The 15,787-nt window shown below is 37.7% G+C and overlaps 1 protein-coding gene across 1 annotated transcript; it reads right to left on the bottom strand.

Moving 5' to 3' along the window:
• Positions 1-5,830: 5,830 nt before the first annotated feature.
• On the bottom strand, positions 5,831-14,668 carry amfra (autocrine motility factor receptor a). The gene is made up of 13 exons (XM_053488172.1): positions 13,763-14,668; positions 13,564-13,656; positions 12,411-12,575; positions 11,870-12,022; positions 11,729-11,769; positions 11,444-11,576; positions 9,964-10,097; positions 9,743-9,853; positions 9,317-9,504; positions 8,885-8,988; positions 8,645-8,779; positions 8,083-8,273; positions 5,831-7,915 (listed from the first exon to the last, which is right to left on the bottom strand). The coding sequence occupies exons 1-13, from the start codon at positions 14,006-14,008 to the stop codon at positions 7,684-7,686; spliced, it is 1,926 nt and encodes a 641-aa protein (XP_053344147.1). The 5' UTR covers positions 14,009-14,668; the 3' UTR covers positions 5,831-7,683.
• Positions 14,669-15,787: the final 1,119 nt, after the last annotated feature.

The raw sequence follows: 15,787 nt of genomic DNA, 5'->3' as shown, positions 1-15,787 counted from the left end.
ATATCCAGTGGAGAAAAAAAAAAAAGCCCACGTGACTGATTGTCACACCATGAACAAACCAAAACCGAATCCTCGATTATACTGAACAAGCTCTGAAATCTTTCATCGCCTCATAATTGCCAGCAGCATAGCCGTATCCGTTATGAGATGTAAATCCTGCCACCCTCTTGTCATGGAGGGAGCTAAAGGAGCAGCACAATCTGTTTGTTGTCCTGTTCCCGTCTGGCGAGCTTTGACATTTCCCCCTTCTGCTTTTGTCCCCTGCGCTCTCTGAGGGCCCAGCTCCCCTGGCCCTGCTCGAGGCCTGCATTAAGTATGCATCTCTCCCAGCACTCCCAGCTAATCTCATCAGAGTGCAGGATGCTGGAAATGTATGTAAATCTACATCTGTTGTGTCCTCAGCAGGCAGAAGCGGCTGGAGCACCCACTGAGTACAATCTCTCAGCTCACTCCCAGCGAGCAAGCCAAGCACATGACCCTGCTCTGTGTGTAAACATGCAGGCATTCAACCACGCACACACGCACACACACACACACCTCTGGTGTCTCTGGTGCCCCTTTCCCCAATTAATTAGTCAACATCTTCCGTAGCCCAGTGGAGTCCTCTGACACAAATCAAACATTGCGGAGCAGTTGGGTAGCTGCATCTCTCACAGGCACAAGTAACTCAGAATCTACAGTTTTCCAACATAATGCTCTTTGCTGACACTCTAAAAAATTAATTGCTGCTTTTACTGACATTTCAGAATGACTGCTTGGATACTAGTTCTCTATTCCGAAATCACCAAATGAACCAAATGCACAACACCGATTAAACCATTCTGTCTTGGAAAAGACAGTAAGCGACTACCTCTTAATCAACTTCAGTCTACCCATGAACATGAAATAATGATTTTCTGCCTGATCTGTGTTGCATCCGATAGAGATTAGCTCTAGCGCCAGCATTAGAGTTCATTACCAGCTTGAGTACAGAATCATTACAGCTTGTAATTGGATGAGGTTTGAATATGGTTTTCAAATAATATTGTGATTGGACAATGAGTTCACTTGTCGGTATATGAGACAGAGGAAGATGATAAGAGGAGGGGGATTTCATTACCATCTGACCTATAGAGAATGAAATTGCTTGAACCTCAGTTGCTATGTTTGAGGAGAAAAAAAGATAATTAAGATGAAATCACAGACAGTTCAGCACTTAGGAAAAGTTACTTAGAAGTATAATATTTCATTCTGTGAAGTTTAAATTCCTGCATCAGTCCTCAAATTATATGTATAGTACATTTTATGAAGTCTGTCTTATATCGACCCTGAATCAGCCGGAAATGGTTTGAATCAAATCAATTCGATCTCACTGGTGGTTTCAAATGTCAAGATTATATATTTATGTTGAGATATACCATTTTCAGTAATTACAGAATCCAGGACTACGCTTACTTTGGCAAATTTGCAAAACATTAGCGATGTTCGCTCAGATTTGTTTAAGAATATGTCCCCGTGATGACATTTTAATTCCAAAACCCAAATTCCACCCAGCACTAAAACATTAGATAAAGATTAAGGCCCTCAGATTTTAAATGCCTTTCGTGCTAACAGGTCAGCCTAGTTTATGATATTTAATAATAAAAATCGAATATCTGAAAACAATCATATTTCACCTTAACTACAATACTGTACAAGGAAAGCTCTCCCATGGAGCTCATGTTACAGCAACCCAACCTGAAACACAAAAAATATGCCATATACATGTATGCATGAAATATTCTCCTACAGTATAGTAAAATGTGCTTAGCCATTCTGGTGCTAGTTTGTTGGTTGGCGTTGTGTTTATTCCCAAGTGTGACATCCGTAGTTGTCCGTTCCTTGTCGATACTGATGTCACAAGGGAGCATCGCTAGCACAGTTGCGACGGTGATAAGCAGGTTAAAACATTCACAAATTAGTCTTTTTTTACTCACCATTGATAATCAACGTAATTCATAAATTTTTAATAACCCTGGTCAGTGAGTACCCTGTAGTGCATGTGGTGCCCCAGTCAATCGCATTGCACACACTGCCATGGTTCAGGAAGGTGGAAGGAAGCCAAAGAACCTAAAGGAACCCAGGCACAGGGAGAACCTGCGGTGAAACTCTGCACAAACAGGAAGTTGAGCACAGGAACATCCCAGGACCCCACGGGAACCCCACGATGCTACTGCTCCCCCGATTCAGCGTTATATTAATTATAAATCCAGTGGAGACAAAATTGAGTCAATGGCCCAGACCAATGGCTTAGAACATGGCAAGGTTACACACTATGAGCTGGATAGTTTTCTGTAATGTGACAAGATTTGTTTAAACAGAGAATATAAATGAGGAGGAAGGAGGAGGAAAGGTTTACTAAAGAGCTAAAAAGTAAACACGAATGTGATTAAAGGAGTTTTATTTAAAATGCCAAAGCTTTGCCAAAAGATTTTCATTAGAAGAAGAAACACTAAAGATATTTATTCTACAGAATATTATTACTTTATTTTTTTCTTTACTGAGAAATGTTTCAGACGATGCCAGTAATAGTCGGCATCACTTCCAGTCAGAAAGTGTGGAAACGGCAAAGGTCATAGAGAAATCATGGTGTGTGTGTGTGTGTGAGAGAGTGAGAGAGAGAGAGAGGGGAGGGGGGGGGGTTAAGGTGACAGAGGAAGCTGCAGCAGCAGTGTCGGTGTCGAGGCGGATGTGGCGGGGTGACAGCAGGCTGAGGCTCGATTGATTTCCGCCGCTGTAAAAGCACTCAGGGGAGACATTTTAAAAACTCACTAGCGCAGCGTCAAACACCTTTAACCGCCCTGACATGTGCAACTCACGCCACATAAACCGTTTTTTCCCCCCAGAACTGTGTTTATTTTTAAACTCATGGTGTTGGAGGGGGGAAAAAAAGTGAAAATGAGTCTAAACAGACCTGCTGTTCTTCCCTGAATCAGCCATGTTCTTACACCACAGTGAAACTGTCTACTGAGAACACCAAATACTATTTAATGAATCTCTATCATAAATTAGGCTAAGTGGTGTAGGCGTCCTCTAACTGGGGTTGTGTAACAGGTCGATCTTTCATTTCTATTTATCCTGCTGTTTATATTGTACCTTATTGTAGCCTTTCTATTTCTAGTGCATAAGGCTCTACAAAATGACTATTGATTAAACAATTAAACGACTCTCCTGATCTTCAAGGGAAATGGGCACAACCATTATCTGTAACATATGCAGATGAGAGTAAAACACTTAACCTTGTATAAATCTATCTTATGTCCTTGGCTAGTCCTCATTTAAACTAAAATGGATAAGATACAGTTAGAAATAACTGTGGCCACTTCTTAATTATAACAATCTAAATACCGACAGACAGACAGACAGACAGACAGACAGACAGATAGATAGACAGATAGATAGACAGATAGATAGATACATACATAGATACATAGATACATAAAGATTTGCATTTGCACCATCTCTCAAAGTCATATTTGCCTTGGGTCTATTTCAGAATCTTTTAACTTGTCGTTATGGTTGTGTAAGTAATAGGAAATCAATTGAAGTGGCAGATATAATACTTGCATACGCAAACAGGGACTAAATGATATAGATTTCCAATGCATCCCCATGATGACTACTTTAATTTGAATTGCAAATATTTGTTACTGCATATACGTCCTTTTAAAAGTATGCCTGTATTGATTGCCTAAAACAAGCACTATAGTGATCCCATGGTTACTCATTTGATCTCTCAGACTCTGTCTGTCTTTAGTTCATAAATTGACTTGACATTTTAAAGGCCATTTGTCACAGAGATTTTGTATGCATAATTTTGGTATAAAATGAAAAGCGAAAATATATATAGTTTTTAGCAAAAATGTCAACAAGTGAAATACATGTGCTTTCCATATCGAGCTACTATAATATATATATATATATTTTTGTCATTGAGGTCCTAGAACTGAATTTAGTGCTAGTCATTAAAAAATATTTTTCTCAGGAAAGGTTGATATTGCACTGTACATTTTGATCTGTGGTAGAAAGGAGACTTTAATGCTTTCTGTGAACTGCAGCCTAAATTAAATAAAACGTTAAAATTTTAAATGTGTGCTGCTTAATGACTGTACATAGTTCAAGCTCTAAATATAAGGTTTAAATGCATATGTAAAAGTCTTAGTAGTGCTTACTTTACCCCAAAATTTCACATTGTTTTAATCATTCATAATAATGGGTTGTTCAGGTACATTACACTATATTATGTATTGCATATGATTGTTCAATTATCATCTTTAACAGCATATGTAGGTCTGTCTTATTATTTTGACAGAACATATGGGCCAAGAGGCTGTAGAATGTAGGCTAAATCACCATTAAAGAAACCTCAACGGTCTCGCTACTGGACATATAAGACACTGGACATATAAGACATATGGTGTAGAAGCCACTGCTTCATGTCCACTACAGAATAGAGAGTCATTTGGGATTTGGCCAAGGTTAGCCTTTCATTGGCTGGAAAATGTGAGCGGTATAAAGTGTGTGATCCATACTGATCCCTGTTAAACCAGCTTACACACCTCACTGCAGAGTTAGGCTGCTAAAAAAGCTTGTGATCAGCGCACAGATCTTCATTGCTCTCTAGTGGTCTTCATCAGTACACACAACACAGGTAGGTCACTGTTCCACCCACACACTTTCACCACAGCAAATGCCTGAAAATTGCAAAAAGCCAGGTCAACCTTTCTAACTGCAACACAGACATACAAGAACTATTTTTTAACCAATTATCATTGGGTTTACAAGGTTCACTAAAATTATTTAAAATGAATTATGTATGAGTTTTACATACTCTAATGAAAACTGACTGGCTTTGCCAGTGGATAAAACAAATAACCAAATAGAATTTTAACAATATTCACACAACCCCAAAATCCCAGGTCAAACATTTTTGAAAACATCATCATATCGGTGTGACTCGTGTAATAAAAATGAATGGAAGAAGACTGACTCACTGTGTAAATAGAAATGCTGACCCTCTGGCCTTTCACCTTTTTTCTGCAAATGTAAGATAAGAAGAAAACACTAAAATATGCAGGTTTTCCAGCTTTGCTATCCAGCTAGTGTTTCCTTCAGATGCACGGAAACATTTTTTTATTATACTTCTACAGTGCAATAATAATAATAATAAATCATTCTATCTTAGATGTTAAACAACTACGTACAGTTGAAATCATGGAGGAATTTGTGAAATATTGTAAATTTTCTCTGCCAGGATATGTGAACTTGTGTGCACAACTGAATAGCAGAACTAATTAAAATTTCTTGCAAGACCAAACTTGTCCAGAGAAAGGAGCTCTGAACGGCCACTACCTGCAACTAGATTTACATTCATATAGTCCAAGCACTTTGTAAAACTGTTACAATGAGAAATTTCACTTTAATTCCACAGGATTTTACAAAGTACGTACATCTGCCTTGTGAAGAAGTCTGTTCATGCCTTACTTGACTATAAGTGTAACCCCACACTGGAGCAGCCATGTGCATTAATGAACATGAGTGTTACTTTTACTTTCTATAGTACTGTGTCAAAAAGTTAGCTAAGCGCGTGTATAAATATTGCCACATTTTGAATTATAAAAACAATATTCATGATGAGACTAATCTGACTTAAAGTCACACATTCGATTCGATTCGAACAATTATATACACACACACACACATATATATATATATATATATATATATATACACATATATATAAATGAATATAACTGACTGACTGATCAACACACTTAATGGTGACAATACAATGATTTTCATTAGAAGCCTCTATATTAGTGCTGAAGTTTATTTTATACAGGTCATTTCACATTTATCATACAGTTTTCATTACAAAATTATTTACAGATCAAATAATTCACTGGTGAATTTAGGCACAAATGAAAGGAAAAAAATCATAAATAGAAAAAGCATTCCGACAGTTCAAACTGATTTAGTTTAGTATAGAAGGACAGTAAGAAGTAGATCAGGACTACCAGCTATGTTACAATGTATCTGAATAGTTCTGTCGAGATACCATAATTCAGATACTTACACTTTTATCAGTTACAGAAATACTGACCAAAGGTGCAGTTGTAATGGCACAGTGTAGAGCTCTGAATCTGACCTGTGCTCTGAGAATGAGCTTTATCGGTAAAAACTTATCACAATCTCCAGCCCCAGGTAAAATGACTTGCGGTTTCTTTGGAAATACTTCGTTAGGCAACGTAGGACCTATGTAACACAAGCAATGAGTTTGTGCATAGGAAGAGGCAACAAATTGGGAAAAGCATAATCACCAACATTACGAATGTGAAGTCAAAATAAGACATGTAAGCCAATCGGCAGTTACTGTGAAAATGCTAGAGGAATACCAGCATGAACACATTCATCTCATGTAGAAAAGTATTTTTTTCATTTGTCATGATTTATTATGCAAAATAGAACTTTCTTCTAAAAAAAAAAAAAAACCTCAGTTTTAATGCATGCCACCAAATACCCTGATCAAACCTAAACATCTCATTTATCACCCTCTGCAACATACAATAAAACAGTAATAACAACATGTAACAATACATATCAGTTGTACAGAACTATGCGTCATTAATGTAACACAACCAAGTAATCACAGCAATAAACAAAAACCCTAAAGAAATTATTAGACAAATCTATGTGAGTGGAACAGTTTTCCTTTTATATAACGAGCAACTGAAACAAAGCACGAACTGACTGGCAGTTTGTTTTCTTCAACACACCCTACATGTGGACTGAGACCAAACCACAGACATTCAAATCATCTGCTGCTCTTCTAATCACTGCAAACAGATACACAAACATCTGAACCATGACACTGCTGGTAGATGATAACCATGTTAGATCCTATATTTATAATTAATTCTCCATATTTGGAAGAGTTGAAGATCTGAAACTGAAAAAAAGAAAGAAAAAAAAATCTCCCTAACAGACACAGCAAATGATCATTCCAATGCCAATGCTGCTGATAATTACCTTTAGAGCTCATGCCTAACCAGGTTCAGAGTGTTAGGTTTAAGGTGCCTTAAGGTACAAGATCAACAAGACTAGACTTTATAAAACTCAGAGTCTAAAATCACACCTATAATAGAACAGCTTTTAATAAAGAGCTAAATGCAGCCTTCCAAAACTAAATTAAAACAGATGCAAAGTAACATCGCATTGCTTAGAACTATGCTAAACAATGCTCATGTTACATCAGACACAGCCTATTTTGTGAAACTAACAGGACTGAGAAATTACCAAACACTAGGATTATAATTTTTTCCTGAAGTCCATCAGTGAGCTTATTGTTGTTTAGACAGTTTAGAAGTTTAACAATGTAAAATGTGTAAATGACACATGCATAGACTTTTTCCAGACACGGCCAAGCTGGTGGTGTCATATGAAAAGTGCACAACAGGAAAGCCTTAAAACTTAGTGAACGCTGAGACCTCAGAATCACAGCTGGTCAGCTACGTATGCCAATGCTGGATCATGGCACAGTTAAGTGTCATGCATGTTCTTTCATTTGAGATGAAAGTGACCAGGAGCTTCTCTCTCCATCACACAGATAGCCATGGGAAAATGGAGGTGTGGCAGAGCTAGATGGATTGCAGATGGTTCGCTCCCTCAGATGGGTGTGTCTGCCTGTCTGTGCATGCGTTGTTCGGCTGCAGCTGCCAACATCCTTCGGCGAATGGTCACAGGGTCTGAACTGGAATCCTCTTCTTCAAGAGAGGGTGGGTCATTATCATCATTCTCCTCTTCATCCTCCTCCTCATCATCATCATCATCATCATATTTGGAAGCAGCAAAGTTGGAAAAAGACACTTCTTCTACATTGCTTTTGTTTAGATAGCGTCTTTAGAGAGAAAATGATACGTTATTTTAAAATGTACAGAATGATAGATATCATATGCTACAGTAAAAATAAACACTACAAAACAAGTGTTAAACCTAAACACATACAATTCACCACACTTAATGAGAAAGAGGCAAAAAAAATCCCAGTAGTGAGAAGTAGCAGACCTGCGTGCTCTTTGCAGCAGCTCCTCCTTCCTTTGGTGCAGCATTCTCTGCCTCTCATCTGCAGATTTTGAGAAGCGGCTGCCACGCACCTCAAGGTCCTCCGTCTCCACAGTAGTGGGCTCTGAACCCCCACTAGCTCCCACAGGCTCCTCTGAGACTGGGTTAACCTGAATGGATGCTCGTTCCACGGGCTGAGAAAAGTGCCACAAATGTGAATACACAAACTTTTAATTTAACCCGCTTGTCATTTATCTTTATTTACCTTAATTTGCAAATACAGATACTGTATTTATTTACAAATTTAATTTTTACAGGTAAAATCTGTTTATCTTAAAAATATTATTTTGTTGGCACAGACGGGTGGTACAGATAATAAATGCAACAGATTGAACTGATCAGGAAGCAGTTTATAAAAATAAATGAAAAATAAACCTGTATAAGAAGCCATATTGTTAATTCTTCATATAAGATTTATTTCCAGAGAAAAAAAAAACTTTTTACTTTCAGATCTAAATAAAAATCTCCACCGTTTTCCATTTCTACTGTGAGGATGTGGATTTACCTGAGCAGGGAAGGGCACCTGGATTCTGCCTTCCAGGATGTTGTCAGTGGTGACCTCCACAGAGCGAGTGAGTTGCAAATCTTGCAGCACCAGATGGTAAGGAACCTGGGGGAACATCTCCTGTATCTGATGGGCCTAAAAGCAAACATTTCAAGATATTAAAAATGCAACATCCTACAGATGACAAAAAGACTGCAGCACAGCTTTAAGCATTCATAAACATGAACAGAAATCTCTCACCATGGCGCTGAGCTGCGAGTTGTTGACTTGTGCGATGCCCAAAATGTTGGTTGTGTGCATAACTTCCACAGAGAAGCTTGGGAGCCAGCTAGCAATTCGTGAACCTGATAGGAGTGGTCGGATATAAAAATAACAAATAATAATCTTACCACATCACATCATGTATTATAAATAACTTTAATTAAATAAGGAATCCTAAAATATTGCTACATGGACTATGTATGAAAACTAGGCTTAGTTTATTAAGAGGGTGTAGAAATAAACACATACTCTCTCTCTCTCTCTCTCTCTCTATATATATATATATATATATATATATATATAAAAATAAAATACCAAACCAAGTATATTTACTCTTTCATAATATTCAGACAGGTTTTCATACACCCAAGTGACTTGATGATGGGTAATGTGTGAAATGACTGCTCATACCATCAAAATGGAAGAAGTGGTTGTGCTGGTTCAGGTGAGGACGGACATCATTCCCAGGCCCTGTAGCCATGTTGTCAGCTGGTGCCCTCTGCCCCTCCCCTCTCTCTCTCTCGCCCTCATTAATGTTCAGTGACATGCGGCACGTTGGACAGGAGGTGTCCTGCTCTAGCCATGAGCGCAGACATGAGCTGCATGTACAACATACACAGGCATATACATGAGAAAAAAATCACAAAAACATTAAACATAGTAGTGTACAAAACAGTAAAAACAAATGTTTTAGTTTAGTCAAATCATTAAAAAAAAATTACAATATACTGTATAATTGCTATCTCTGATATTTTGAGAATTATTTCATGCAGCAGGCTGTTTTACAAGTCTCCATGACAGATTACTGCCTTAGTTTTAGCGCTGTAAATGGCTCACCTATGGAAAAGGTGGCCGCAGGGCAGCTTCCGTGCTGAGGTCATGGAGTCCCAGCAGATTGCACAGTCATCATTATTGGCAACAAGCTCATCTGTGGTGGCGACTGCAAATCTTCACAGTGACAAATAACAGAAAAGTAAACACCTCAGATCACAAACTAAAACTAGTCACAAAAACACACTTACATTGTGTAAACAGACAACCAAAATAAAGTTCCTAACCTGGACTCCATATTGTCAATGACACGCAAGTAGTTCTTGTGCCGACGGATTCTCCTCTGCACCTCATGGAAGAGGTAGCGAAGCTGCATAAAGATCACCAAGCTGGCCATTGACAGCCAGATATTTCCAAAGAGCTGAAAGAAGGAGGTGAGATCAACTGATGAAGTAGAACTTTAAAAACTAAATAAACAATAAAATAATAAAATAAATAAATTTAACAGATTATTATCTGTGTTTGTCTACTAACCACATGCACTGTCAAGACAATGTTTATGTATCAAAAGTTTTAATTGTGCCTTTACATGGTTTCTAAAATATGACTGTCCAAGTGTTTCCCTTTTTTTCTCCTTTGTACGACATATATTCATGTTGTAAAACATGTTATAGTTCTATTTAAAGAAGATTGTAAAAAGGGCAAATCTTAGATTTATGTGTAAGCACATCATATCTTTACCCAGATTGTGGGTCATTTTTCTTCATTTAACTCAGGCTGATGGTCACAAGCAGCCGGAAAGATGAGCAATGCAAGGTTTATGCCCCCATAAAATTCAACCTCACAACTAAAAATAACAGAACTGTGACGAGTAATATTTAATGCATCTGTTTACATTGCAAGCTGACATTGGCTGAATTAGGGGAAAAAAAAAAAAAAAAAAAACCCTGGATGGGACACCAGGACATGTCAGTGCACCATAAGCACACAACTCCTGTGCACCCTCTCCAAAAAAAAAAAAAAAAATTCTTAGCCAGTCCACTTACTACTATATTTCATATTTAGGTAGGTCGGCTACCAGGCTACCCACTGCTTTACTGATTTTAGCAAAATAACTCTTTTTACTTGTTTTCTTTGTGGTTGCTAATTACTACTAACTAGATTTAACACAAATTTAAAAAGAAGAAAATTAAAAAAGAGGAACTATTTCTCATAACCATGCAAAACACATTTCTAACTGGTCACTTCTATTCTGAAATAAAATTTATTTTATGGAAGCAAGATATAGATGTAATTACAGCGCTTACCCCTCCACCGACCCTGCTTTACATTAGCTGAGGCCTGATCTGGTTGACGGCAAAATAGTTTTACTAGGTGAATAATCTTGTGTACACTAATGACAGATGTTTTTCACGGAATCACAAATGTGCAGGCATGTGGAAACAGTAAAAAACTGTGGAAAAACTGATCAAAACACTGACGTCCTGCTGCACAACTTGGTTGTTTACTACACAAAGTCAGTTTGCTCTCATCTTAAGAGAAAATCTTTCAAGCTTGATGAGAACTACACAACTTATCATACGTGCATGAAATGAAAACATGGGACAGGGCAGCACACTGGAGCTTCTATATGTCCCGTGAGCCATCTGATAAATTACTGATTTATCCAGTCCTGACACTGAATATGGTTTATACAGTGTGTTTAGAAAAATCAAGTTAAACTAAATACTTATACGATTTTTTTTTAAATCACTGTTAAAAACTTACCAGCATATGAATGTGATGCATCAGATCAAGGCAAAGGAGGGTAAGCTCCATAATAAAGTCAGTATAGTAGACATAGGTGCCTTTGCTCTCCCAGGTGCCTTCATGGTTCAAGTCCCATAAGTGAATCGAGTACCTACAAAAAGCAGTAGCAAGGCCTTAGGGCTGTATTTCCCTGCATGTACAGAAACCTGAGAGAGCTAAACAGCTCCAGTGTCCAAGCCTACAAATGACACAGCGTAGGTGGTATGCTTATACTGTAAAATTGGCAAATGGCAAATTGCTTACCTCGTAATAACATGTCCAGTGCGCACTGTAACAAGTAAACACTGCAGGAGGAAAACAGAGATTATATTTTCTATGTAAAGAAAAGAACTTTATTGTACAGAAATTTTATTTTATCAGTACAGTAAAGTGAAAATTTTATACCTCAGCAGCCATAAAGGCAACAGTATGCATGCCATGGAAATGACCGACGAGGCCACAGAGCACAGCTAAACCTCCACAGCACAGCAGCATGGATACCAGCAGGGCCAGTACTCGCACATGACTGCTCATGGGGGTTGTTGGAGAAAAAGACAGCTAAAAACAAAGAGGTAAATAGGGACAGTGAAAGATATGGGAGTGTTTTAAAGAAATATCAAGTTGCATTTAATAGACAATTCAACAGGCACTAATGAATCCATGTAGTTCCATCAGTTCTGTTTGCAAAAAATAAAGAACTCCATAAAAACAATTTCCTTACTAAGATTACACACAGAGCAAAAACAGGAAGTTAACAACATGAGACAGGTTACACAGAAAAGGGGCTTAAAGTCTGTCCTTAGGGTTCCACCACAAACTTTTCCAACTATTGCAGCTACCTCACCAGGGTCATGCGATGCTTAGTACATCAATTACTTGAGCGAGACTTTTTTTTGCATAATGACCAAAAGGCAAAAGACGTTTCACAGGTTTTGCAGCTACTCACATATTCAAAGCGATCTTTACAGAGCTGGACCATGAGATGAAGGAAGATTAGAACAGCAAACCACAGACACCACAAAACCACCTCTTCTACGGTCTGCACATTCAGCACCCCAAATATGAAGATGAATTTATAGAAGATGAAGTTCCAGAATTTGTCCTTCAAGTGCTGTCAGGGGAAAAAGTGGACACAGATGCACAAGAGTTATATTTATGAACAACTTGAAATTTATTGAGCGTTATTTTAATGCACAAACTCCTAATGGCAGGGGATGATGGCAATAAATCAACAACAGTATGAAGATTCTGCCACATGATTTTGTAGAATTTAAAAAACTTAATTAGCTAAGTACAGTTAGACATATGAGGAATTTTTGCAGTCATTTTTGGAATTTTATGCATTATGAATCTTAACAATGATAGATTTTAGGTGTTGTATAAAAATGTATCACAACACAGTAATTGCAATGCAAAAAAATTAGCAGCACTGGTTAAGATGAGGTTTAAAAAGGTTATGAAAAACTTCTGTAAATAAAATATCATAAGGGTTATTTTCCCCCCTTATTATACACTGAATTGGATTTTGCTTACACAGTCACTGTGAGATACAACTAATTAAACCCACAACTTTGGCAATGATTCTTTAGCTGACTGTATATAACAGCTGTTTACCTAAAAAGCTTATACAGGATCTGGATTGGCACTGATTGAGATTTGGAATATTTTACAACATCATCCTCTCACACCAGGAGGGTCATAAGCATGTCATCAATGTTACCCAGAATATAAATCATTTTAAAGTAATGCAGCACAATTAATCCCTTTTCTCATTATTTGCTGTGAGCCTAGATAAGAAAGTTTGAATACAAAATGTTACATTTAATAGCTACATATTGTTGACATATTGTCGCAATATTTGTCATAAATCACAATGTGATTTTTTTTTATCAAATCATTCAGCCATATTTAAACCATAACTCCAGCATGACACGTAGCCCTCTAATGTCACCACTGTGCAGAAAATGTTATACATTCTGTGACTGCAATGGGTAAAATATCTAAAGATAATCAACATGTTTCATATTTACAAGATTCAAAAATTATAATAATAAATCTGTCCACCAAGCCTAACAGTTGACTTGACAATTCGTCCTTACCCGTTTCTCACTGACCCTCAGAGGACCAAAAACAATGCACTGGATCACCTTGGCAATCAGCATGAGGACACAGCATGCGGTATTCACCAAAACCTGGGAATAACACACAGTTAACTTCATCAATATCCTCCTGCTGGTTTGAAAGGTAAGCAAAAAAATAAAAAATAAATTGCGCTCAGAAGTGTGTGGATGCACGAACCCAAACGAATAGGCTGTCAGAGATGAGAAAGAGCAGTATATTTGCAGCCACATTTCCCTCAGTGTCAGCTTGCTTGATTTTATTGCTGTCTGTGGAGGTGCTCGGAGTTTCTTCAGCAGCTGGAGCTTCAGGCTCGGTCACAGCTGTGTAGGCGCTTAACAAAGTCCCAGCCAGCAGCACTGCACTCAGGGCGGTGTAAGTCTGCAAACTGGGCCAAGGAAACCTCTCCAGAAACACTAGAGGCATGGTGGCAGTGTCCAGCGTCCGAACTGCGTGTCAGGTTCACACACAAGCTGCTCTTCCCCTCAGACTAGGCTATGCACAAACTGATCAGTTACCAAAGCTTTAATCGAATAAAATATGCTACTGCAGGTTCTGAGCAGATTTAAGTGATACAAACTATTACTGTATATTTAACTAATAAGGTCTAAACAAAAACATGGACTCCTGACTAGTTAGGACTCGCGTTACGTGCAAACGACAGATTCTGTTGCGAACATTACACCGAAGACAAATTTCACTTTAACATCCGTGTCCGTTGTGAGTTCCTTCATCCCTTCAGGTTTAGGGCATTTAGTGCAGTCCAAAGCGAAAAACACTCATACAGAAAGCATTTCTACTCTTTGCTTCAGAGCGTTTAGCGATAGCTAGCTGTCAGGCTAACAAGCTAACAAACTGTCCAAACGTTTCAGCTCGATAAGATTAACGTGTTTAAACGGATTAATATTAACTACACCGGTAAAGAGAAGAACACATCACACTCCTGTGACCACTTTTAGCCCTCGACTCCTCGATAAAGCTGTCCAAAGTAAAATCTTAGACGTTCCTCTGTATGGCAGTAGGTTTAAGTCTCTTGTTTTGTTGTTCCAGTCGTTTCTCCGAGTTTCACTGCCTTCCCCCTTCTCACCTTTTCCGGTGCTTCTACGTCACAGAGCTGCTTCCGGATCTTACGCAAGATTGAGCGCGTGTCGTGCGCTAACATGGCAGCTACGAGCTCAGTTTGTGTGAAATGGTAACACCACGACGAAGCAGCCATAAGAGGGTTTCACATCAATGATGTAGCAGTAAACACACACGTCAAAATGTTCATAACCTTGAATAAGAATGTTTCAAGACGTTCATTTTATTTGGCTTTAATAATTCATTATATATATAGCTCATCTTATGTACATAAATATCCTATATATTACACTGTTTTTATCACGATAATTCCATAATTATGTGGACATTATGGAATTAGATATTTTTTCTTGAATATTATATTTTCACATTCAAGAATATTATTATTGTTTTTGGCTATAGTAACAAATACGTTTTAAACTTATGTTCCCTATGAAATCCAAAAATACAAATCCATGTACTCTCATTAAATCTAATAGAAGATCACAAATCCTCTCTGTTATTGTCTCGACACTCAGATTTAGTCAATGAAACACTTGATTTTTTAGTTTATTTTCTTTATTAGGGCCCAAGCACTATGATGTTGTAGTGTGTGAAGGGCCCTTTTGATTTGAATTAATTAATTAATTTATCTGATTGTTGGTTTATTCTGTCTGCTGTTACTATTTATTTACACATTCTTTGTTAGGTTTGCTTATACTGTATATCTTCTATTTACTTATTGTTAAACAAATTTCCATGGCTTAGTTCATTTGAAAGGTGCAATAGCCGATTTATTACTAGTACAAATAATTTTGAAAATATGTAGTACAGGATAAAAAAAAAGTTTACACCGTGATCTTAGCACAGGTTTTTAAAACTGCCTTCTGGTCCAGAACACGTAATAAATTTGGTTGGGTATTCTGTAAGTTGTTTTATAGACACTGCAGAGTTCCCCTTCACGCTGTGCCAACTTAAATTGTCAAGCGTCCAGCACCACCAGATAATTCCCGTCATTAAAACAGGACTCTGTGCCTTAGAAAAAGAAAAAAAAAGGAAAGAACAGGAAATGGAAAGAAAGAAACATGATAAAACTACAATAAACGTGAACAGCTTGGAAACTTGGTCAGGAACACCACAACAGGG

Source organism: Clarias gariepinus, chromosome 2 (assembly GCF_024256425.1).
Source record: "Clarias gariepinus isolate MV-2021 ecotype Netherlands chromosome 2, CGAR_prim_01v2, whole genome shotgun sequence".
In the NCBI taxonomy this organism is placed as follows: domain Eukaryota; kingdom Metazoa; phylum Chordata; class Actinopteri; order Siluriformes; family Clariidae; genus Clarias; species Clarias gariepinus.
This window is presented reverse-complemented; position numbering and strand designations above follow the sequence as displayed.